The sequence below is a fragment of the Hetaerina americana genome, unplaced genomic scaffold (assembly GCF_022747635.1).
Source record: "Hetaerina americana unplaced genomic scaffold, ioHetAmer1.1.p SCAF_7, whole genome shotgun sequence".
NCBI lineage: Eukaryota > Metazoa > Arthropoda > Insecta > Odonata > Calopterygidae > Hetaerina > Hetaerina americana.
In genome coordinates this window covers 55,032,418-55,059,446 of record NW_027287316.1, presented here as the reverse complement: position 1 = coordinate 55,059,446, position 27,029 = coordinate 55,032,418, and the positions used below count along the sequence as shown (strand labels likewise).

Here is a 27,029-nt window from a genome sequence, read left to right as displayed (position 1 = left end):
TAGGTGCTATTTTGAGGAATTTTAGTAATTTGTACGTTAATCTGTAATACATTTTTCCCGGACTTATTCTACTTACTTTTTGGGACAGACGATGTAAGCCAGTTTTCGATTAATGATATAGGCAGCTATAATTTTAATACTATTGTTTTACACATTTGTGACACAAAGGTGTCATATAGAATATTATTAAAGTTTTGCAAATTTAACCTGTTATAGATTGGAAGAATCGAAGTTGTTACATGATATTGCACCAATAAATCAGGCACCTCTTTTTCCGTACCCGTAACATCCCCTCCCCAACCAATTTTGCAAGACCCTGCCCTTCGTTGCACCTGACCTTGGCGTTATCTGCCAGATTGTCCCCTCCCCTTTCATTTTTCCCTCGCGTCACCTTCACCTAACAGACCAACCAATCCATCTCCCTCTTCCTTCCAATACTTAAATACGACATTCACCCCTCCAGCACGTGTGTAATCCTCTTGAATGGTTGAAACCGGTTGAGATATATTGAAATTAATTCGTGGAAAATTAGGAAGTATTTTCATTTTATAGCTACACTTTAATTCCAAAAACTGAATACGCCTGCGATTAATTTGATTTCTGTGGTTTCGATATTTTTCAAGTCGGTTCACTTGGTAGAACACCCCGAGGCCATGGAGGAGGATTTGCTCGGTTTGTTCATTAGCCACAAGGGAGGAGGGACTGTGCTATCTAACAGGGATACGCCTAGACCGGTGTGGGGATCCTCCTTAGCCCAGCATTATTTCTCCACCCTGGACTACAGCCTCTTCGTGGCCATGTTGGTGGCCTCCGTCATCATCGGCATCTACTTTGCGTTCTTCGAAAAAGGGAAGTCTAATACGTCATCCGAGTACCTCATGGGCGGTCGGAACATTGGCATCGCCCCGGTCGCCATGTCCCTCATCGCGAGGTGGGTAATAATCGAGCAATAATCTTAGCGGGAGGAACCCGAGTGGTGACATGGAAAGTCGTAAATAAACTTCATGTTTTCCCAAGTCACTTTGCGGTACTTAATTTATTGCAATTAAATATTCCAGTGAAGTCCAGAAAAATCTTTGTTTAATTTTCAACCCAGGTTACGCTGTATACAAAATTCACATTCAAGTTCTTGTTTAATATTAAATCATTGAACGGAAAATTGAAATATTTTTGTGGGATACGCTAAGTTTAATTTATTAATATACAATCCTTATTCTAAAGTCAAAGGTTATCCAGCCGTAACTTATAGTGACCGAAATGGTTGCTTCCTTGTGAAAGTGAACAACTTAGTAATTCTACATATCTCATTCGTCTGCACGCACCAATAGCCCAGGAATTTTAGCTTATGTTTGTAGAAAAATTTGGGCGATTTAAATTGAAACTTATTCGTTTCACTTGACGTACTGAACAATATATCAAAAAGCCTCAACATTAACATACCGGCTTCCCCGTACTCGTATGTTTAGGACTTTTCAGTTTCGGAGCGTAACGAGGTCACGTTACGGAGGTTACGCAAACGAACGGTCCGCACTTAGCAAAGGCTGGGAGCCAAATATCACCGGCCTCCAGCCTCTCCGGAGACTCTCTTCCCTCAAACCAATCCAGAGAAACCTCCGCCCATCTGTCCGTCTATCCGGTTAAAAATATGTCATAGTACTTAGGGACAGGCCTTGTAGAAGGGACATTAAGAGAATTGAAATCAAATAAGGTTACGGGCTGCTTAAGAGTTTATGAAAAAATTGAAAGATACATTTTATTGAACCAATTCGTAGCATTTATAAGAGAGGAATTTTTCCGGAAAATGTTGTGGGATTAGTGTTAGCTCCCATCCCAAAAGAGAGAAAGGCACCTGTATGGATGGACTGTAGGACAAGAAGCTTGATTTCACAAGCAATAAAAGGGGTACCCAGAATCATCAATTAAAGGGTGGACATGAAGGCAACGAGTACTTGTGAGATAATCAGTTTGGGTTTGGGTAAAAGAAAGGTACAAGAGAGATACTTGTGTGGTCGCGGTAGTCCAGGGGGTAAAGCAATGGACTAAAGACTGGGGGGCCAGGATTCCATTCCTGAGCAAGCCTCTGGGCAACTGCAGCTCCAAACAAGCTATGTGATTTTCCAGGTACCAGATCTTTCTGGGCAACCATAACCAGCACAGGGAAAGGAACTGGCCCCCCTGCCCTGATGGGTGAATCCCACACACCATTGGGCTAAGTGCTGGGTGGACCTTCAGGTTGATTCTGTGTTTACAGTTTTTTGTGATACATAAGTACTATATGCGCGTTTTTGTATAAGAGCTAATGTACATTCAAATGCATGTATGAACTAATAGTTGTACATGCATGCCCGGTGTGGGTCTTAGTAGTCCAGGGGTAGGTATAAATATATACACACATATATATGTATATATATCATACAACATATATATACATATACATACTTTGAGCTTCATTTTATTCTTTTTTACTGCTGCCAGCTGAATTGTAAAATTATTTTGTATAATGACCATGGAAGTTGACACACGTCAAGCAATAGACTCATTATTCACTTATTTCCATTCAAATTCACTGAATTAGAAATAATTAAGGTGATTTTCTTTTGCCTTACTTAATAGTGTTTTTAATGGGACAACATTTTTGAAGTGTTGAAAATTAGGGGACAAACAGTAGTGAACAGGACTGGTTCTAGCTTAGGAAGGGCATGGGATCAACTTTGACATTCTATGAATAACATTTGTTTGCAGTTATATTTCAGGTATCACATTGCTGGGTGTTCCGGGAGAGATATACGTCTATGGCACCCAGTTCTACACCATATGCTTGGGGTCAGTCTTCGCAGGCCTGTGCTCTGCCTTATTCTTCATCCCAGTGTTTTACGAACTTCAGCTGAATTCATCTTATGAGGTTAGACCACTCACAGGTGAAACAAAATGCAAAGGAGAGGAGCAATTATTTATGCTGACAATCCTGCCATCATCTACCATAGTTTACGAACATGGAAAAAAATAACATAATTTCTCATGCCTATAAAATTAAATGCCAGTGTTGAGACTCCCAATACCTCAGGTACAAATAACTAGCACCCTTCGTTGTATTAAGTCTGACAGGGTATGACATAGGTGTGTTTGATATTATCAATATTTTTTTAGACAAACTGAATGGATGGAAATTCAAAACATTGCCCAACTAATTGCCAAGGATATGAAATCAATCCAGGGAATCCGGAGCTGTAGGGAATGTTATGTCCTTTTGGGAAGACACCTTCATTTAAGACTAACATCAGAGAAAAATCATTAGAATAGAAAGAAAAACAACAACCCAAACAGAAGGAGATATTGATATTCATATTTCATTTTCTTTAAACAGTTTTCCTTGTTTTGTTTCCAGTACTTGGGTATTCGCTTCGATCAAAAGGTGCAAGTCCTTGGGTCATTTTTGTTCATCCTGACATATGTAAGTAAGCCATATTATCTATTGGAGGGAAAATGTTTTCTAAACGTTCACCAAGGCTGTAATGATAATTTTTTTCATGTGAAAAAGATAATTGATATAACTCATTTAAAACCAAAATAAAAGTTCTAAGAGTACAAATTACAAAACCAAATTTTATGCTCACAACCAATAAGTATATCTAAATTCTAAGAAGAAAATACCCTATGGCCCTTTCATAATGAATATATGGAACTGTTAAGAAAAAATTCTGTCACAAACAGATCCTAAGAAAAACATTTCAAATATTTTAAAAACCAAAGCTTTGAGTAATATCACTCAAACTCAATTTTGGAGGTTCTATTAGACATAATATTAAAAGGCATACCAATTGCAGTTAACACACTATGATAAACCATAGATGGGGCATATATTAATATTAGTTTTTATTTACAGCTACTCTACATTCCAGTGGTAATATACATTCCTGCATTAGCATTAAATCAAGGTAAATATATTAATAAAGTATTATTATATGAGATGTTTAAAATTAGAAAGCTGAATTATTAGGTCTTTTGGATTTTAATTTTTTTTTGGATTTGTTTAATAATGTCTTAATGGATACTTGACTCAGTGGGGATATCTTCATTAATGACATTCACACATTGGGTGGATATGGATGATATTACATTCAAAACAAAAGACCTTATCAAGGAATATGAGTTACACAAACACATTTTTCTAAAATGATTTCTTTAGGCCCAACTAATCCTCACCAACCTTCTAATACCATATTTTCCCATTGATAACGCACACCATATGAATAACAAGTACCCAGAGCTTTGTAGTTATCATGAATTTGTATATATACCGTGCACCCAGGGCTTCATAGTTATCTTGAAAATATATAGATGCTGCGCATCTGTATATACATACATACATATATATGCCCATTAAAATTGCATATAGTGGGTGTAAAAATACACCTATATTAGACGTGTGCGTGTAAAAATACGTCTATTTTTGGATTTTTTCAATTTTCATTTCATAACGCTCATCGACATTTTTTTGATCATCTGAACATTTTTTTATAGATAATGCACGCATTATTGATAGGAAAATACGATACTTTTGCAAAGCAATTATATTTTGACATGCATGATACAAGTGAAAAATAGGGATGTGGAAGTTCAGTGGGTTTAGTGTTGGGCTAGAGAGTAGGGGGCTTGGGTTTGATTCCCACTGATGCTTCTGGGTATCCTCAACTTTGCCTAAGCTGTGTGATTAGATGCGCATACAGAAGGATATGGTAATCCAAAGAGTAGAGTGCTGGGTTACTGACTCAAGAGTCAAGGCTTATTTACTAATGACGCCAATAGGTAACCTCAGCTTTACAAAAACTGTAATTTTTTTGGTACAAAATTTACCTGGAAAACCATATGCAGTATGATGAAAGGAACTGGAAGCCTACCCTGAGTTGTGAATTACATGCACTCTGTAGGGCATGCTGAGTTGATAATAATTTAAGTGAGCTCTACCGTCAGCTATCAAAGCAACCATCAGGTTGACTACTGTGATTAAATCAAAAATAATACAAACCCCAATTCTTTATGATGCAATGCAGAGACGATAGAGTAAAAGAATTTTTTCTGAGATTTGATTGTAGGCTGATGGGCAATTTTTCCAGGACAAATTGCAACAAAATACATCAGCTTATACTCCAACAAATACAGTAATTATGGTGAAAATAGTAATTAAAGTGTATGAGAGTGGAATTACAGTTATCATATTTTATCCATGCCAAATTCTGAAAAACCACAGAAGATTCCACTAAGGTAACTTTTAACAGAGTCATCAGTGAATACACTTTATAATACAACAACTTCTCAATCAAGATGAATGAGTTTTACTCTTTGAAATTATTGAATTTTTACCCATGTCACTTCATCCGGAAATACTCATACTTCATTCTAGGGGTACACTGTAGAGTCATTGGTGAGCAAACAATAAAGGCAATTGGGAGTAATGCATAGAGTGAAGATGCAAATGAAATTTTTTTTGAAAAATTTAGCCATATTTTCTACTTTAATATCTTACCAATCATATCTTAAACTCAATGCTGCCCAAACTTACAAGTCTGATGCAGGTCCAAAATGATTGTTCAAGCAAAAGGCTGTTGTGAGGTTAAAACCAACTTTAGACACTTATGGTGTTTATACTTTGACAAATTCCAAAGAAACTGCGGAAGATGCCACAACAGTAACTTTTAACTGAGTCATCCGCTAATGTGCATTTCAATGCAACAATTTCAGAGTGTAAAAATTCATTCGCCTTGACTGGGATTCGAACCCTCCCGTAGTTTCTTTGGAATTTGTCAAAGTATAAACACCCTAAGTGTTTAAAGTTGGCTTTAACCTTGTGGACTGTGGCGCTTCGCGCACCACTACGAATGCCTGTGACATTGTATGTACGGTATTTCGTCACAATATCTTGTTCCTTTAAAAGCCCCAAAATTTCAGATTTTAAGAGGATGCCTCGGTAGCTTAAATGGCTAAACCACTCGACTGGATGTTGAGGGATCTGGGTTCGAATCCCAGTCAAGGCGAATGATTTTTACACTCTGAAATTGTTGCATTGAAATGTACATTAGCGGATGACTCTGTTAAAAGCTACTGTTGCGGCATCTCCCGCAGTTTCTTTGGAATAAGTCTTTAACTTCTTAGGGAATTATTGAATTTACATAGCTAATTGTTATTTTTTAATCATTATTCGTTCAATTTTAACTGTCACAATCTTATTCATTTTCTATCTATTTCAATTGAGTTTCTACCATTTTCCCAGTTTCTGGAGTCAACGTCCATTTGATCACCCCAATTGTCAGTCTCGTCTGTATATTCTACACTACCTTGGTAAGTAACAAGGAACTCCAGCAATAGTTAATGCATGTGATTTGTATAAAAAGTATTGGAAAAAGTTTAGACATTTCCCCACTCTAAAACTGAATATTATACATAGGGGAGTAATTGATTCTGAAATATACAAAAATCAAATAAATACTTTTTTGTACTACATATTTTCCACATAGATTTTCTTTTAAATGTTATAATAACTTTAGCATTTTTCTTCCATGGCATATTTTACGTGAGCATAAGCAGGTGTATAAAAATTTTGCCTTTACAATTAACATTGTATGAATACAAAAAGTAACCTGATCCAATTGACTGAGATCTATAATGGAAAAAAGATGTTCATTCATATCTACGTACATCCTAACACATATTCCAAAACTTTCAAATATCATTGCATCAACCTGTTATTTTCTTTGTGGGTTGCTACACTGAAGTATCTTCTCTATGCCAGCATGAAAGTGTAATGTCCAAATGCATTTGTAAGGGTAATGATATGAATTACAGCAGTAAAAGGGGTAAAAAGAGAGGGTAAAGGTGAGATCATGATTCCACTGGATTTTAAGATATCAATGAATATTTAGCTAAACTATAACTTATTTTGTCAGTCATTTCATTTGAAATGATAAACAATGTATGCTGGAAGAAAATGGGATTTCAAACCAAAGAAGGGTGGTAAAGGAAGGCATTGATTACAGTTTTCGCAACATTCTGGATTTGAATTTCCACAGTCATTTATGAAGAAAATCAAGGGAATACCTATTTGCATAGCTGTGCAAATTTCTTAGAAACATAAATGATGCATCATCAATGCTTAATAATCTATTCGACAACTTTTTTACTTATTATGCTCCGAACATGACATAAAATTAGAAGTCTCAGATATGGAAGGTTACGTATGAAACAATGTGATAAATATATGAAAGAAGTATAAAACAACAAAACAGTAGGTGTATTAGTAAAAGAGAGTACATTTCCTTTCAGGAACTAAAACCAGACCTTTGTGATAATACACACTCCTAAACAGATCAGCATGATACCAAATTAGACAGGAATGTCATGAATTAATTTTCATGAATAGGGGATAAATAACTAAGTGTGTATGAGAATTTCTCACTGCTTATGCTGTCCTTTCAACAAAAAATAGTATCTGGCCTACCACACAACCTTAAATTTGTGCAACACAGTGCCGCCACTTACTATATGTATTTTCATTATTTAATTCCCAATTTTTCTGTAAAAAGTTTGGAATTTGATCAAATATTTTTTTATGGATCACATCTCTTGTATTTGTACATCATCGGTATCACTGAAGTATGTCTGAAATTATAGTTTCAACTTTTGTCAGCACCTGGATGGTTCATTATGGCCGCACTTATGGTGGCCTCATGAACTAACCTCACAAATTTAAGGAATATACTTCTCATCAGGATTTCCCATGTCCATATCACACTCCTGATTTGTGCATTGATTCCTGACATTTGCAAAAAACTGTGCCCTTTTCCTCATTTTTATCCCTATATGTACCTTTTTGAAAAGTTGAGAGAAATTCTTGAATTTTTCCCCGAGCCCTGATTTTCGTAAGTAGCCACTGCTATCATGTTAAATGCTTGATCAAGATGGATTTTGAATATCTTATTTATTTTACCTATTTGGTGATGATCTCAAAAATTACATCTCAAGACCATCTCCTTGACCTCTATGAAAATACCTTATCATCTGAAAATTTGGCAATAGTTCTGCTATAATAAGCTTAGGCCCCATTGTCTCCTGCCTCTTCCAGTTATCCTCACAGATTTAACCCACCCCTTCCTCTCCCTTGCCAACATTTTTCCCCCTTCCACCTTACTTCTCCATGATCTGTAGTACACTCATTCTATAATCATATTTCCCTTGATGAAGATGGCAATATGTACCTTTAAAATAGCATTCACCCTTTCTCTTTTTTTCATTCCTTTTCCCATTTCCTATTCTCCTTTTTAAATAAATTTTGCCCCTCTCAACCTACTCTTATCTTCCATTACATATGTAAACTGATCATCATCAATAATCACACGCCACTCCAATATAAGTGAAAGTACCATCTATACCTAGTTGGCCCAGCATATGCTGGAGAATCCATGTGAATCTCTAGTCCAGGTGCTGAAAAATCCATATGCCTATGTCTTCTCCAGCAAGAAAATTGAGCCTCATAAGATGCCATTTCCCTTTTCAATCTTTATCTTCCTCTCATCTCTCCCCATTTCACAATAAATTCATATCCTCAACATACACATATCTACCTAAAGAAGATTCGAATCTTGCTGGATTTCTTCTGCTTCAGTTTATTTTCTAGGATGACAGTTTCTCCAGCATTGCAGTCAGCATCTTTAGGTCAGATGTGGTTGACGCTAATTTTCACTCGTTTGATATAAACCTCCCATCTGAGAAGATAAATTGTGAATGGTCACATTTGGCTAAAACACATTTCCACAAGCTGGAAAGTGCATAGCTGTCTTCCCTGTTGAAATTGTCAGGCTTCTTGGGACTCTCAACCTATGTAGAGCACATCTTGACAGGCGCAGCACAATATCAACTTCGAAGAAGCTACACTGCTCACCAAAGATAAGTTATTTCAGGAAAGACAGGTACATGCTTACCAGCTCCTGGAAACATATTTTATTCAAAAAATGTGAGTCAACCAATCAGAGCACACCTTCTCAGATGGGACCCTTATATAAGATGGGCAAAAATAAGCATCAACTACTTCTGACCTGAAGACACCAACTGCAACACTGGCAAAATTATCATCCTAGAAAATGGACCCACATGGGAGAAATCCCAGAAGATTTGGATCTTCAATTGCTACAATCCATGGTAGCATTCACAGCTATGTCCACCTAATAATATAACTAATGGATGATACCATGGGAAAAATAATTCCCTGTGTTTTCATGGGATATTCAATACACATTTTGCGATACACAATATTTTTGTAATGTTACTGAAAATTTGATGATACATAACCAAGCCTAGTCCACAAGAATAGTGTATAACGCCATTCATTTACAATAAATTTGAACACTATAACCATTTAAGTATAATATGTTTCATGAGAAACTACTTGTTGTTTAAAATTATTCATGTATCTGCATACTCCATTTTAGGGTGGGGTGAAAGCTGTTGTTTGGACAGATGCTCTACAAATTTTCCTGATGTTCGGATCATTGATTTCAGTTGTTGTGATTGGCACCATCACTTTCGGAGGCTTTGAAACAGTTTGGCAGAGGAATGCAGAAACCAACAGGACAGAGTTCTTTAAGTGAGTTTTATCAGAAGTGAAATGGTCCACTTTTCATCAATAATGGGTCAAATACAGAATGGAAGGTTACATGTTCCTCTTTCCTGCAACAGAGGATGAGGTCTTCAAGTGCATCATGGGCCTTAAAGTAAACCATCGGTTGGACTTGATGATATCCCAACTGTGATTATAAAAAAATGCATCAAGGCAATAAGCAAACCCTTTACATTTATATTACATGAATCCTTCACAAATGGCGAGTTTCAAGACAATCTATTAATAGCAAAGATAAAATTTATTCATAAAAAAGGGGATGAGATGATATCAACAATTACCGACCAGAGTCCTTAATGACTAATTTTTCTAAAATCTTTAAGTCCCTAATGAGAGATAGATTCATGAAATATCATTAAAAATAGAATTTTTATTATGGAACTATTTGAATTCCATGAGGCAAAAGGTACCAATGATGCTCTTTCAAGTTTTCTAAACAAGATAATCAATCAATGATCAAAATAAATCATATATTAAGGACAAGAGACAGATAGTGGTGGTTTCTGGCATTGGGATCGCCAACATTACAATAAATCACTTATCACCCATAGAAACCATAAGCGCATTATTCATTATTGCTCTTGTAAAAATAGTTGAACGTTAACAAACTGTCTGAAAATGGACTAAAAACAAATTATATTCAGTTTAAAAAAAGAAGAAGTGCCTCAGTCAGACCTCTGCTTAAAAGGGCAACCCATGGAAAGGGTACACAGCACCAAGTTTTTAGGTTGGTCTATCGGTGAGTCATTAAACTGGGGGATCCATACCAATGACCTATGTTCCACTATGGCAAAAATTTTATTTATTCTACAAAATCTTACAAACATTGCAAATTTAAATATACTGAAAATGGTTCACTACGGCAACTTTCAGTCACATGAACTATGGAATTATTTTTTGGCAAGGGACCTTACTTCCTTCCATAGAGTTTTTATAATGCAAAAAAGATGCATTAAGTATTTTGCAAAAATAACCACCATGGCAAACTTGCAAACCTTATTTTAAAGAATTGAAAATTCTAACTTTACTTTGTATATGTATATTTATTACTTATGTATGTACGAGGGTAACGTGAAAATCTCTCAGCCAGACACAGAGATGGCGTTCCAATCAGCAAAAATTTGATTCCTGCCTAGATACACATGTCATTAGTTCATGAGACAAGTTTCAACTTGTTCTCTCAAGTAGTTTGTTTACATGTATTGTTGCAGCAGATGTCTTTTGTGTTTTTTGTTAAAATGGAAAAATTTTAATATCGTGCTGTCATTATATTCTTTGTTTTGGAAGGGTTAACCCCTAAGGAAATTCATCCTAAGTTGACAAAAGTGTACAAGGGCTCTGCTATCCAATGTCAACTGGTAAAAAGTGGGCAGCTGAATTAAAACATGGTCGCACATCCCTCAAAGATGACCCACATGAAGCAGGGCCAAAAACCGCAACCACACAGGAAATCATCAAAATGGTGCACGAGATTGTGTTGGATGATAGGGGAGTAAAAGTAAATGAGAGTGAGATAGCGAAGACCATGGGGATATCGAAAGAAAGGGTGCAAAACATTTTACACAAATTATTCGGGATGCAAAAGCTCTGCGCAAGGTGGGTGCTGCATTTGCTGAATGCCGATCATAAGCAATTGCACAAATGATTTTGGCAACATTGATTGGACCGATTCAATAGGGAACCGACCAGCAATTTTGTGCAGCAATTTGCACCGAGGATGAGATATCGGCCTACCACTACACGCCAGAAACAAAATAACAGTTGAAGCAGTGGGTGGAAGCCGGTGGTTCAGCGCCAAAGAAAGCTAAGGCGATTGCATCTGCCAGAAAGGTCATGGTTGGTGTGTTTTAGGATACCAAAGGGATCCTGTTAATTGATTAACTTGAAAAAGGCAGAACAATTACAGGTGAATATTACTCCAACCTTCTTGTCCAGCTGGATGCTAAAATTTGCCGGAAGAGGCCTGGCTTGAAGAAGAAAAAACTCATTTTTCACCAGGACAACCTGCTGTCTCCTGCTTACAAAGGTACATTGCTAGGAAAGGGCATAGGAAAACTAAGAGATTAGGGGTGCGATTTGCTCAGTCATCCCCCATTTCTCCTGATTTCCTACCCTCAGACATTCATCTGTTCCAAAACTTGGGATAATTTGTTTCTGGGAAGCGCTTTGCATTCAATGAAGAAGTTGAAAGGCCATAGATGGACATTTTCACAGTCTCCCAGGTTCACTTCCGGGAAGGAATACTGATGTTGAAGAAACTGAACCAAGTGTTTTGAAGTCAGGGGAGATTATGTAGAAAAAATAAAATAATTTTTCAACTGAAAATTGCAGTCCTTCATTGTCAGGCCAAGAACTTTTCATCTTATGCTCGTATGTTAAGGATAGTTCAAAACAACAAATCACCAATGCTCAGGTAAATGGGCATAATACTTGACAGAGTGTTGACATACATTTGTTCTGCCACTCTTCTGCTGTGTATAACAAGAGTCCCTTTCATAAAGCCATCAAAATGTTTAACTATCTGCCACCTGGCATAGTATCTGCTAAATCTACTGGTACATTTAAGAAATATCTCAAGCATTTTCCCATAGATAAATGTTATTATACAAGGAAGGGTTGTATATAATCTCTGACTTGTCTTACACTTTACTCTCTAAAGTATTTGGACCAATAAATATTATTATTATTATTACAAGTCTTCAATTTTCCTTGTACTTCATCATATTTGATATCACCAAAGTAAGAGAAGCAAAAAGTTGAGAATCCAATTTTTTATAAATATGCACATCCATGGAAATTCCACAAAATGTAATCTCTGCCATTAGAGTAAAACCATTTTTATGTACATGAGTACATATTACCCTGAAGAGAATCTTCATTGAAATTATGATACTGTTAAGATATGTACCATCTCATTAATACAATTTAAAAATACTGAAGATATTTTATTATTATTAACACACCTCATTGTTCATGTTGTTCGGCTAGTTGCAAGCGTAACTTTATTCCAGCCATCTGTTATTAACCTTAGGGCTGTTTACTGTAGATAATTAATCCAATGAGTGATTACTGCTTTCAGCCTCGACTTGGACCCAACAACCCGGCACACTTTCTGGGGCACAGCCTTCGGACTAAGCATCAACTTCATTAATGATTTCTCTGTGAACCAAATGCTGATTCAGCGTTGCCTCATTATGCCAAGCCTCAAAGAATCACGAATGTAAGCTTCTGGAGGGACACGGGAGGAGACACAGCCAATGAGGCAGGATCAAACCCTTATCACTCACTCCTTATCCATACTGTAAGGTGGTTAACCGCACTCTTCATGAACCATGTAAGTACCAGGGCGTTTCAATAAGTACCCGTGTTAGAAATGAAGAAGCCATTTTTTCAGAAACATTTTTCCTATTTTACAACATAGTCCCCTTTTAGAAAGATTAACTTCTCCCAACGTTTCGGCCATTTTTTTAACCCCTCCAAAAAATAGGATTTGTTGAACTCTCCAAAATATGCCTCTGTCTCGGCGATAACCTCCTCGTTTAAGCTAAATTTTTTCCCATGAGCCATTTCTTCATGTCAGGGAATAAGAAAAAGTCGCAGGGAGCCAGATCGGGTGAATATGGGGGGTACAGCAGCAATTCATAACGTAGTTCATGCAGTTCATGAAGTTGACAGCTGGATCAGCTTGTTGTCCACTGTGAGCAATCGCAGCACCCATCGGGCGGACAATTTTTTTATCGCCAACTTATCATGTAAAATGTTAATTGCCATTCTGATTGACATACCCACGGCCTCTGCGACTTTGCGTAATTTTGTTCGTCGATCAGTGAGAATCATGGCGTGGAGTTTTGGAATGATTTCCTTGGTAACTACATCTGCCGGGCGTCCTGGTCGCTCCTCATCAAAAACAGATGTTCGCCCACGTTTAAATTCGATGAACCAATATCTAACTGTGGTCATAGATGGCGAAGTGTCCCCATAAACAGCATTCAACTTTGCTTTTATCTCCGCACATTTCTTCCCATCCAAAAACAAAAAACTAATTGCCGAAAGATACTGCTCTTTTTCCATCTTAGCGAAAATCACGAAACACGTCTTACTCGAATGGCTGCCAAATCCAAACTAACCTTTAAATCGGTCTCAAATTTGTTTCACCGCCGTTTGATAGATGTCAGCACATGATGATTACATAAACTTCCCTCAGGAATGCCCTTTGTCGTCAAATACGGGTACTTATTGAACTACCCTCGTACTCCTATTACCTTGTGCCATAAACATGACTCCATAATTTACAACATCATTCAAGCAAGAAATGCTCGGTTTGCCTCTGTAGGTTTTTATCCTCCCTTGCCTTTTTCTCCTGCAAGGAATTATCCTATCAAGAGCAACAGGGTACAATGCTCATATTCCTTTAAATAGCTAATAATCATTTACAATTTGAGGAATATAACACTCAGTGAAAATGGCTCTCCTGCAGAGTCATTCTAGGGCACAGTAAAAAAATAGCATCCAGTACCTGCCTTGCAAGAAAAGTAGCCTCAGTTGTCCATATTTTTATAAAAACAATTATTATTATTTATTCGCAAAATGTATTAAATTTTTAATCCAACTGACCTTTAATCAAAGAATGAATCAGGGAAATACAAAATTGTCATTTCAGATGTCTGATAGTTATATTATGAATAACATGTTTGAACTAAGGCCCTCTTTTGAGATGTGCAAATGTTCAAAATAGCTTTTACAAAGATTTTATTTAGGTTCTCATTGATTTGGGAATTAAGACATTTATTGAACTTTGAAAAGGGATCAAAACAATGTTTCATGTTTTCACTTGGCATTGGCACTACCATTGGCACCACTGCATTCCTATTTTATAAAATCCACCCTTCACTTGATGTAGTAATAGCAGTTAAAAAAATAAATTTAATGGTGTACTACCACACAATCCCTTGCCACAATAAGGAGAGGTTCACCGAATGGGAAGGGAGCATATTTACTCTGAAAGATGTGGTCTCCAATCATTCATAAAGTCTATGATACAAAATATCTCTCAGAAAGCATCGAAATATTTTTGAAATCTCAATGGAGGAAAACGACCAAAGTTTTCATAATAAATGATTAAAATATAAACTCAAGCTACTATTTCTTGAAAAAGTCTGCCATCAGCGTCCAAAGTATTGGATTAATTCAACAATTCACACAAATATTTCACTAGCATGTAAGGAATACAAGAAAAAAACTCATCAATATTTCATTGACTTATCTTTTATTTGACGAAGAAAATGTTTTCAGGAAAAATGAATAGTTTGCGTACTTTGAGAATTTCTTAAATTTAGTAATGTTCACCATTGCTACTGTTGATGTTTGCTAATGATGAACATATTGTTTTCTCAGTCTGATAACAATTTCCCTTGGAGGAATAGTCATCCTAACAAGCATCTGTGCATACATTGGACTACAAATATTTGCTGCCTATTATGACTGTGATCGGATATCAACCAAGGTGCTTATATCATACATATTAAGTTTGAAATATAAAGAAGTAAAGCTCAGACATAATAATAATCCTTATACATGTAGACTACACATTGTATGACGATTTAACACAGGAGTAAAAACTTAAAAATGACATTCCATTTAACATGGTGTCTATGAACACCATGTTAAATAGATTGTTAAATAAATTTGAATGTAACTATAAGTTTAATGCCTAATATAATAAGTATACGACGATGGGTTAAAGGGAAGAAGGGACCATTTGGTCTCAATTTCGCCCAAATAAAGACCTCTATCTATCTACGAGGGTCATCCGGAAAGTAGTACCCGTTCGTGCCGCATGAAGTGCTGACGACGCGAGTAGCCGCTGGACGAGGTCAGATAGCTTCAGTGGCTTGTCTGCCTTCTCTGAGCCAAGTTGCGTGACGCTAGCATTGCCTGTGTTGTTTCTGTGATTGTTTACAATGTTTAAAAAAATTGAGAACGCCGCCAGTTGTGAAGTGAGGGCAGTGATTAAATTCCTCAATGCAAGAAACGTTCGCCCATGTGATATTCATCGCCAATTAAAGGAGGTGTATGGAGACAATGTAATGGACGAGTCGTCTGTTCGGCGGTGGTGTCGCAACTTCAACATGGGGAGGGGGAACACACACGACGATGAGCGTTCGGAGAGACCGTCTGTCATTACAGACCAACTGGTGAGCTCAGTTGACGAATTCGTGAGGAACGATCGGCGCGTCACAATTGATGACATCTGTGAGCATTTTCCCAATGTTTCTCGAACAATTGTTCATGAAATTGTTAAACACCATCTGCATTATGCAAAAATTTGTGCAAGATGGGTCCCTCGCGTATCTCAATGAGCTGGCGGCGAAGGACTATGCAGCAGGAATACAGAAACTTGTCACACGTTATGACAAATGCCTTAATTTGCTTGGAGATTATGTTGAGAAGTAGTTTAAAGTATCCTCTTTCAAATAAAATTTTTTATGTTTGTTAATATTTACTTTTGTGTCTTTATTTCACGAACGGGTACTACTTTCCGGATGACCCTCGTATCTATCTTTCTTTCTTTCTAACCGAAGCTCATTATACTATTTTTTCAAATTGCAAATCTTGAACAAAAGATATACCAATATTCTCATTTCAATAACATAATATTCAATGTATTTTCCTCTCACTTTGTTTTATTGAGAGCTGCAATACTTTCCTCTCTTGCCCATTGCAATGGGACTGTCCTTTCTTTATGTACAAATTTTGTGTTTGGAGAATGGCATTTCCTTACATTTACTTACAAGGGGTGGGAGGGGCTCAGGAGGATTCTGATGTACATTTAATTATTGAATTATTTCAGACTTTGTTTATGAAGATTGTATTTTAATGAATGTTAATCACCAAATAAAACACTACACATATACTCACTAATAATGTCATTTCAGAAATATTCAAGCAATGATCGAACCATAAAAGAAGAGCTTTGAAATGTTAGTTTCATTTCACTTGATGTATTCTAACACCAATAATAAAGTAGTTTATTTCTTTAGTATTATCATAGAACTGAATGAACCTTAATCTTTGCAAAAAATACTTTTGTAAAACCTAAATACAGTTATTTATTTGGAAAAAGGTGTATGCTTGATATTAATGACAGTTGAGAATAATGTAAGATGATGGTTCACATATTATTGAGCCTTGCATAGATTGTTAAGGAGTTAACAAAGCCAAATATGACCTAATGTAGTTTACAGATGGCCTCCATGCAGATGATACCATATTATTCATTAAGATAGTATGATGGATGGCCTTCTAAATTTGCATTGTAAAATAAACCAATACCAAAAGAGCATTAATGAAAATTTTGTAAACGAGTGGAAGAATGATCAGTAGTAGAAGTGTATAAAGCAGACAATTGCATCCTAAATACTTTTAAAATCATGCATTAACAATTAAATAAAGGCATGGAAATCCAAAAGGAACTATAGGAATTTTACTCCATAAAGTTTGCCTCAGATAATTATGGATAAATTCTAAGACTTAAACTACTTAATATTTTAATTTGCCAAATTCATCCCATAAACAATTACTCCTAAGTCTCAAAACTTAGCAATGTATAGAATTTCCCGGAAATAATGGTTGTAATTATTGAATGATCCTCATGCAAGGGTCATTCAATAAGTTAGGAGACAAATTCTCTCATTTTAAAATTATTCAATGAATCTTTACCATTTTTTAGTGGTGTTAGTTGGCAACCTTGGGATGAACTCTGATCATCTGTTTAATTATTTTATGCCAAAATTGCCTAAAAATCTTCGGTTCACCATGAGAAGTCCACTAGAAGATTGCATCTTAGAAGAGCAGCACTCTGTCATTAGTTCTTCAGTCACAGAAGGTATAAAACCAAGTGAAATGCCTTCTAAAATGTTGATACAACACAGGAAAAGTTGCATGAACCATGTGAATGTTTACAAGGGCATCAATCTGTTTAAAAGTGGCCAAACAAGCATTGATGAAGAACCCCAAAATAGACATCTAGGAGATGTTTCTGGCCCCAAGTTAGAATTGAGGATTGATTGATTTATTTGCTGTAACGGAAGAATTACTGTTGAAATGATTGCTAAGGAAGTTCAAGTAAGTGTTAGAACTATTAACAATAACATTCATAATCATTTAAAGAACAGAAAAACATGTGCAAGATGGGTTCTTAAGCAGCTTAGTGATGCTCAGAAAGAATTGAGACTTTCCATTATTCAAGCTTAATCTAACAATGTCTAATTGAAGACACTTTTTTGTTAAAATAGTGAATTGCGACGAGGTTTGGATCCATCTCTTATGATCCTGAGACCAAAAGACAAGAGTATGAAGTGGAAACACACCAGCTCTCCCACTTGCAAAAAATTCAAGATTCAACACTCCACGGGCAAAGTGATGCTGACCATCTTTTGGGATTCACGGGGTAATGTGTACTGCAATTTCCTTGAGGATCAGCAAACTATCAATAGCCAGACTTCTAACTGGAGTACAAACTTTAATTAGCTATCAGGAGCAAACACCAAGGACTCTTGGCAAAAGGGTCAAAAGGCATTTTTTAGTACAAAAAGACCCACCCACATACAGCCCAGCTGACCCGTAATAAACTTCAAGAATCGGGTTGGAAGGTCATCCCAAGTACAATCCAGACCTTGCCCTATCTGATTTTTATTTGTTTGGACCACTTAAAGATGCCTTACTTGGAAAATGATTTGCCAACAAAGAGTAAGTCAAGGAAGCAGTGCAAAAGTGGCTTAGGGGCTAACCGAAAGAATTCTTTACTGAAGGAATTATGAAGCTATAAGAAAGATGGGAGAGGTGCATTAATATTGGGGGGAATTATACTGAAAAATAGCCCAAATTTTAAAAGAATCCAATGAACCGTTTTTGAGTTATAGCCATTTGTCTCTTTACTTATTGAATGACTCTCATATCCATGTATTATGTATTGAGTTAGAAGATAAAAACTCACCATTTCCAATACCATCCCTGTGCCTAGCAAAATCTGAACCAGGATGTAATAATAAGAAGTTAATGCATTTATTATCTTCCAATGGATCATTAAACTAATATTTTGCTGAGTTTTGCATGCATTAAATTTACACAAATAAAATAAATGTCAACAGTGAAAATCTCTTGCCTTGTGTCTTTGAGGTTGTGAGTGAAGCAGAGCAATTGTTTCCCCATTATGTGATGGAAATGACTGGATCAATGCCAGGACTTCCAGGACTCTTCATGGCAGGCGTTTTCAGTGCTGCTTTGAGGTATACCAGTAAAATCTTCATCTACCCTGATTACAATGGAAACAGCATATGCATATAAGGGTTTTGAACAATGGTCAATTTAATAGATTAAAATACTAATATATAAATGCAATAAATAATGATAGCATATTTTATGCATTTACTTTCCTTTTTCAACATAAAGATGTACAGGTAATCACAATTATTTTGTAAAAAAATTATCAGAAATCTTAAATGTTGGCCAAATCCTTATTTTCTAGATGGGTGGTTCTTTTCGGTGATTTTAATTAGTGGCTTTTCCACAGCAGAAATTGTCTTCAAAAGTCATTAAACACACATAAAGGGAGGCTCATGTATTAAGATGTTGAAAGGTGGAATGATTTTGTACTTTTGTGACCAAAAAGAGGAGATGCAGTTTCCCAGAATTCGATGTCAATATATTAGTCATATATATTGAATCATTACTCTTTCTGACCACAGTTATGAAAGAAAATCTGAACCAATCCCACATCTTTTCTGTAGTGGCTACCCCCAGACCTTTTACCCTATCCCCATGACCAATGGTAACCAGCCCCGTTGCCCTGCGAAACCAAAAAATAACCTTTTCTGGTCCTGAAATTAAGGTTTGAATTCTTTTACCATAGGTGATCATAAAAACAAGCATTAGGTTCTTTGGAAGAAAATTTCTTTGTGAAAACCCCAATGTGGGTATTTCAGGGGTACTGAGTCATTGCCATTAATCTCTTCAGTCACAAACCCTTTCTAATGGTCAAAATATTATTAGAACTAAAAGTAAATTCTTTCCTTTCTCAGTTCCATGTCAACAGCACTGAACTCAATGTCTGGTGTGATTTATGAAGACTTCATCAGTCCCTTCCTATATCCTAAGCCATCAGAAGAAAGGGCATCATTCATCATGAAGATCACTTGTGCAGTCCTTGGTATTATCTGTGTGATCCTGGTGTTCATTGTAGAGAATTTAGAAGGTGTTTTACAGGTATTCGGCCTCACTGTCAAAAATTTTCCCCCTTAACTAACTATCACCACCGCTAACCCGGAAAATCAAAGGAGATCAAAAGTTTTTGGTCAAAGAGCTATTGAATAGGGCAGACCAAAATTTGCACATGAAAGATTTAAGGTTTTTTTATGATAATTATGGTCAAGGTAGGTTTTGGATGGACACAACTACCAAATAAATATCTCCGAACAAAACACAATACAGCATCCTACCCTAACAAGGCCCTCTTCATCGCTGTGTAGTTCCTTCCTCCAATCATCACTTCCAGCATCCCTATCCTTCTCCTGCCCTTTTCTCATTTGCATAATGTTTCCCCCTCTATTACAGACTTCAACATCCCAATGCTAATCAATACGCCCTTCATCCATTTTTCCTGCCTCCTTATGATTTCTCTCAACAATCCCCTCTCCTTGCCCACCATACCTAGCACTTCCTCATTTGTTTTCCTTTCAGTGCATTTTACCTTCCCCACACCCATTTCAAAAGCCACCAATCTACTTCTATCATCCTGCTTCAGTGACCACGTTTCCGCATCAAACATAGCTATGCTCCATATCAAAGTTTTCACAAGCCTTTTCTAAACATCCTGTCACCAACCCCTTGGGAAAGCCTCTCTCCATAGTGCGTTTCTTCTCTTTACATCCCAAATACTTTGACCATTTTAGTCCAAAACACTTCTGATATACATTAACTGTTTCACCTGCTGTAGTTTTTGCCCTCCTCATGAAATGTCAACCTTGACTTTTCTCCTTCTGGAAAATTGCATAACCTTCATTTTACTAATATTGATTCTCATCCTATACCTGTCGCACGGAATTTCTAATTCACTCACCAATGCTTGCAGCCCTTTGGCTGACTGACAAACTAAATCTTAGTCATCAGCAAACCTAACTGATTTTACGAATTCCCCTTTGACTTTATTCATACCTCCAGTTCTTCCCATACCTCATACGTTGAACACCACCAGTGATAATACTTACCTACCTTACACCTCGCCCTAACACTGCCTATCCAAACTTTCCATCCGCCACTCACACCTGAGCAGTCTGAGACATGTACAGCTTCCAGATTAGCCTCCTGTCCCTTTAACCTATGACTATTTTCTGCAATATACTCATTACTATTTCCCAATTCACTCTATCAAACGCTTTTTCGAAATCTACGAAACAGGCAAATACCTCCTGGTTGTGTTCTATATTCCTCTCGATTAATAATCTCATTACTGCAATGGCATCACGCGTACCTCTCCCCTTCCTAAACCCAAACTGGTCATCCCCTAAGTAATCATTTTCCCCACTCTGAATCCTTTAGTTGATGATCCTGAGAACAACTTTAGCTGTATGGGATATCAAACTTATTGTTCTGTAGTCCTCAAATGATTTAGCCTTTACTTTTTTCGGAATAGCAACTAACACTAATCTCACAAAGTCTTCCGGCCAGATTCCTTCCTCATTGATGCTACGAATCAGTCCATATAATCTCTTCCAACCACATTTTCCTAAACCTTGAAGTAGTTCCGCAGGAATGTTGTCTACCTCTACGGCCTTACACCTTATCATTCCTCTCCCTAAATGCCCTTTCTATCTCATTGTCAAATACGTCTGGACCTAAGCAATCTTCATCTACATCACATTCTCTATATCTAAGCTTGTCGGCCTAAGTTCTTTACCATGCATTTTGTCTATATATTCCTTCCATCTCTCTTGGATCTATTTCAACATTTTCTTATCAGACATCTCTAATTGTTAACACAGATCTTTCCTCCTTACTTCCCATTAGTGTTTTAACCTTCTCGTATAGAGCACCAATTTCACCCTTACTTTACAGACTTGTTATAATCTAGCACGGTGTCTCTAACCATGCTACTTTTGCATCATTATTTACCCATCTCAAATTATTAAACTCTTTGTACTTCCTTTGGCCTAACTTTGTTTACATTCTTCCATTTCCTTCTCTCATTCATCTTTTCAATCATCTCATTTGTGATCCAAGGTTTTCTTGTCCATTTCCTCTAAACTTCCTTTGAAAAAGCTTCCTCTTTAGTTTGTTTTGTGGCTTTTGACATCCGTTTTTTGATATTTTTCCCCTTTTCCTCGGTAGTACTAGACTATTTTTCCTCATTCTTGAATTTTGCAACAGCCTGCTGATACTCTTCTCTTGTCATTCCAGTTAATACATCTAAATTCCATTTCCTAACCTGCCGCCCCAGCCTTATCTTTTTGAACGGACGCTACACTTCATAACAACTAAGTTGTGATCAGAGTTTACTGACAGGAACATCTGCTCCTGGGAAGCTGTGCGAACTGATCACACTATTCCTAAATCTGTGCCTAGCCATAATATATCTGATACCCTTTTGAGTTACCTGGTATTCACTATGCATACCTATGTCTTTTGTGGTGTCTAAACTAAGTGTTGGTCATGGCTAACCCCTTCCTCCTACAGAATTCAATTGCCTTCTTTCCATGGTCATTCCTCGTACCTAAATTGTAGTCCCACACCTCATTACCATCTCTTCCTTTGCCTATCTATACATTCCAATCCCCCATCATTATCAAATGCTTCCCTGCAGGAACACACGCGATGATGTCCTATAAATGATAGTATATCCTATAGACTTCTTCCTCCTAATGATTACTTGGTGGCAAGTATACCTGAACAATGACCAAGTTCGTCGGTTCTGCTTTTATCTCTACTAGTAATATTCCATTCATTGCTTGCTCTATTTTAGGCTACGATTGCTATTTTTTTCACTTTTGTGTCAATTTAAAAAGTAAATTTTTTTTTGCACAAATGGAAGATTGATCTGATAGAGTAACTTATGCAGAATTAACCAATGCATTATGAAAAATAGGTATAGATTGGAGTCTTAGGCAACTTATCCACACCCTTCACATATCAGACTGCTAAGGTGCAAGTGGTGGATGGAGAGTCCAGATGGACAGTGTTAGGAAGACAAGAGTGTCCATTATCATCCATCATTTTCAATTAATGCATGAAAACAACTGGAGATAGGAATGAAAATGGGTGAAGAATTCATAAAATCAATTACGTTTTGGAATTATCAAGCTCTAGTTAGTTGGCATGCAAAGGGTCATAATCACTGCACTGGCATAATTAGAAGATCAGTGTGATCAGTATAGGGTGAGAATCAAAAATTAAAAAAACAAGTTGATGAGGTTTTTGAGAAACAGAAAAGCTAAGTAAAACATTAAAGTAGGAGGTCATAAACTAGGTCAAGTGGAACAGTTTTCCCATCTTGAAAGGGTTTTGAACCAAGTTTGATGGACATGAGAAGAATAATTGCACTCAGTAAAGAAGCTTTCACGAAGAGGGAATCAATGATGGAGACATTGAGTAAGGATGTAATGAAAAGATACAAAAAACTTTAACATGACTCACAGTTTTATAGACCTCAGAAACTTGGTTGCTCAAAAGATGATAGGCATAGATTTGGAATCTTTGGAAATGTAGATGGGGCAAAGGATGAAAAAGGTCTACCCAAGTCTATCAAAAGAAAGAAGAGAAGAAATCTAATGAAGTACTGAGCATGGCGCATGGTGGGGGATGAGATAGGAATATTGGGAGAAATTCATAGAAGGCAAGAGAGGTGACCAAAAGCATTTTTATTGTCAATGGAATGCTGAGCACTGTGACAAACTGGAGAACAGTTTGTTGTAGCATGGAGTTTCAGGCTGTGTCTAGTTGAGTGAGGCTAAGAAATGAAGGGTTTTTCGCCTATGTCCATCTAAACTTACCTTAAATGGTAGACTACAAAATAAAAGTGAAAGATTTAACTTTTTGGCTAATTACAATTTCTCTGTTGCTATCAATTTTAAGGCATATAAAAAATTACTACAGAAATATGTTTAAACTTCCAGTATGTATTACAATGGATTAGAAGTGACAGTTAATTTTCATCATTGCATCAGCTCTAATAATTCTTAAAAATTCATTACAAAATATCCTCATTTATTAATGACCTAATGGCAGTAATAAATCTAGCATGAGATTTTGTAGCTTAAATTTCATTCATTTCTTTTCAAGAGTGCTTGGTCCCTAGAAGGCATCTCCTGTGGACCTATGCTCGCCATTTTTGTCCTGGGCTTGTTCTTCCCATGGGCAAGTTCTACAGTAAGTACATGTATGTAACATATACATTGTTGTCTACAGTTCATACCTCTAATCACAATACAATCAAATATACATATTAAATTCTTCACTTCAACTAAGTATGACCAACTTGTTGACATGGATTAGTTTAGGAGTGTGGAGAGCATTATACACTCTTACAATAATGAGTAGCCAAATCTAATCAAATTCATTCTGAAGATGTTAATCTCATCCTGAAGTAAATTTTCAAACTGTAAGTACAAGCTGAATGAAAGATTTTGAGGCACTATTTTCACCATATAATGACTATTTGGCTCACCTTATTTTCTATTAAAATACTATAAAATCAGTCTCTTTTCTACTTGCTGTAACCTGGAATTTTGATTAAATTCAATCTCAGTATCTCTTAACAATTTAGCAGTGGAATCAGATGTTATGCATTTTATCTTATCAGTCTAATATGGTATTTTCTAAGCAAATCAGAAAATATGAAACATAATCAGATGATCGTGTGGAGATCTACGATTTTTTGAAGCCATTATACCCCAGAAACAGTATTTCATGACTAATTAATAAACAGCAAAGTTTGCAAGCAATCCCTGAAGGACTAGCCCAATGCTGATCAAACTTGCAATTCATAATAACCATCATAAAGGAACAACTGATGTGAAATTGATGAAAATTTGATAAGGCGGGTTACACATCCCCTATGATTTGACACTAAATGAACCACACATGATTTAGTGCATAAGTGGGGAGATGTATTTTACAGATACGAAAATGTAAATTCCAGCTAACATTACTGCATTCTGTCAATATACATAAAGGTTATCTATAAGGTTAGGCTTTTATTCACCAACTTTGTTGTCATGCAATAGTATTTTTCCTTTTATTTCTCATCCTCCACTGAAGAATCTTCCCATTGCCAAAGTATTTTCCGTTTTACTATTTTCAAATGATATGCGTTAAAATTCTAGATTTAGATTGAACCTATACCTGAATAAACCTTGCAATTTTGCACAAAAAATGTTTGAAGCCATGATTGGGATGAAGCTTGCCACCATCTTGAGACTTATTCACTTTATTAAGTTTGTCTAACGCTTAGAATCTCATTATTTAAAGAATGCCTCTGGTTTGTAGGCTAGATAAGCAATAGAGGTATGTTTTCTATTTTCCAAAAGTAGGATTCTCCAACCGTGACAAGTATCCCATACATAAGTAACATTCATTCTTATGTTTAGGTTCTAATTTTACACGGGCACAAGCTTCCCCCAAAATGGATACAAGCTTACTTCACTCAATGGCTATCCACAACTCATGCATCCTTTTAATGCAGCATTGTATTTAGTCAAGTATTTGACAAATGTAATTCGAGAGTGAGATATCTATGTTTGAAATTTTTGTTGCATTGCTTGGGTCACCACATTCAAAAGAAGTACAAACTTTTTCTTATAGCATATGCCACCCCTAATTTACTTTGCCATATATTACGAATCAGTTGAATAAAAAAATCACAGTCCTGATGACGTGAAAGGAGCACAATGGCTAATCTGAAGGGTCCAACAATATAGTCTTTATTCAGATGCAACACAAATGATTTGGTGTATGGAAGTCCTGACCTTTCCCATTATTCAATTTGCAGGGAACATTGGTTGGGAGCATTACAGGACTGGTCATCATGGGAATCATCTGCATTGGGAATCAGTTTGCAATAACTAATGGATATATCCAGTCACCAAAGAAACCTGTCTCTCTTGATGGTTGTGCCTTCCTATTCAATGCCACCGGGAATGCCTCACTTCAGGACACAAATGATTCTATGTATGCCTTTATGTTTTACTTCAATCACGAACTTCAGGAGAAAATGTACTTTTAAAATTTACTTGACCTACCTACATAATCATGATATGCACCTTTAAATTTTATTTGGGCTAAAATACCCACAGATGTAGTAGCAATTCTACACTATGTCTGCCACTGTTGGCAGAGCCTTAATCAGGATGCCACAGGGTGAACATTTAAATCATAAGCACTCATTTTCATAACATCCTAAAATTCCACTACTTGATGAGCATTTTCTGGCCAGTTAACATTGACAAATTAAGCATAAAATTGTAAAATGACAACAGAAGTTGTTGACAAATCCTTGGAAATTCATATTATTGAATTGAAAGAATATTGAAGAACTTTCACTATTTTAAATGAATCAATTTAAAGATATGCATTCCGACGGAAGAAATTCTCATGACATGATCCATTTGAGTCCCATATTTCAACCAACATTTTGCATTAGTCTTAGTTATCACTATGCAAAGAACTATAGAGTTAAATGTTCTGTTAATTTATTTCTTATAATATTGAGAGCATCAATGCTTCCTGAACAGTTTGCTTGCAAAGGGAAAATAAGTAGGATAATTGGAATACATCATTAACATACCAGCTTTTAAAAAATTAAATATAAAGGTAACTTTATGCCGAGATACCAGTACCACCAACAATATCATATTGTTGTCCAATGAAGTTATTTCAAAGATTTTTTAGAAAAAATATAATAATATGATTCAGATGGGTTTTTAAATTAATAACAAATTGCTGCAGGAAAACAAATACTTAATCACAGTCAATTTCATAATTTGTCTATTTTCTCAGGAATCATCTCTATGCTGCTCTTCCGCCGAATGACAGCTATTTGGAACATGTGCAAGTGAACAACATAACATGGATATTTCGCATCTCCTACACATGGTATTCTTTGATCGGACTTATAATCTCTGTTGTGGTAGGATTGATAGTAACAGCTATTACGGGACCAAATGACCTCAAAGATGTCCATATCAAGCACCTCACACCCCCAATTCGGTCCCTATTCTCTAAACGCTGCAAGGGGGGAAAGATGAACCAAAAGATAATAATGAGTGGACTGAGCAGCAAAAACCATGCAACCAAGGAGAAGTCAACAACCTGA

At 36.3% G+C, this 27,029-nt stretch overlaps 1 protein-coding gene across 1 annotated transcript; it reads left to right on the top strand.

Moving 5' to 3' along the window:
- The first annotated feature begins 653 nt into the window (after positions 1-653).
- On the top strand, positions 654-27,029 carry LOC139696842 (sodium-coupled monocarboxylate transporter 1-like). The gene is made up of 13 exons (XM_071595723.1): positions 654-931; positions 2,743-2,902; positions 3,386-3,451; positions 3,884-3,935; positions 6,269-6,336; positions 9,480-9,634; positions 12,747-12,887; positions 15,062-15,170; positions 18,845-18,954; positions 19,747-19,930; positions 23,999-24,085; positions 25,707-25,885; positions 26,714-27,029. Exons 1-13 carry the CDS (start codon positions 654-656, stop codon positions 27,027-27,029), a joined length of 1,905 nt encoding a protein of 634 aa, XP_071451824.1.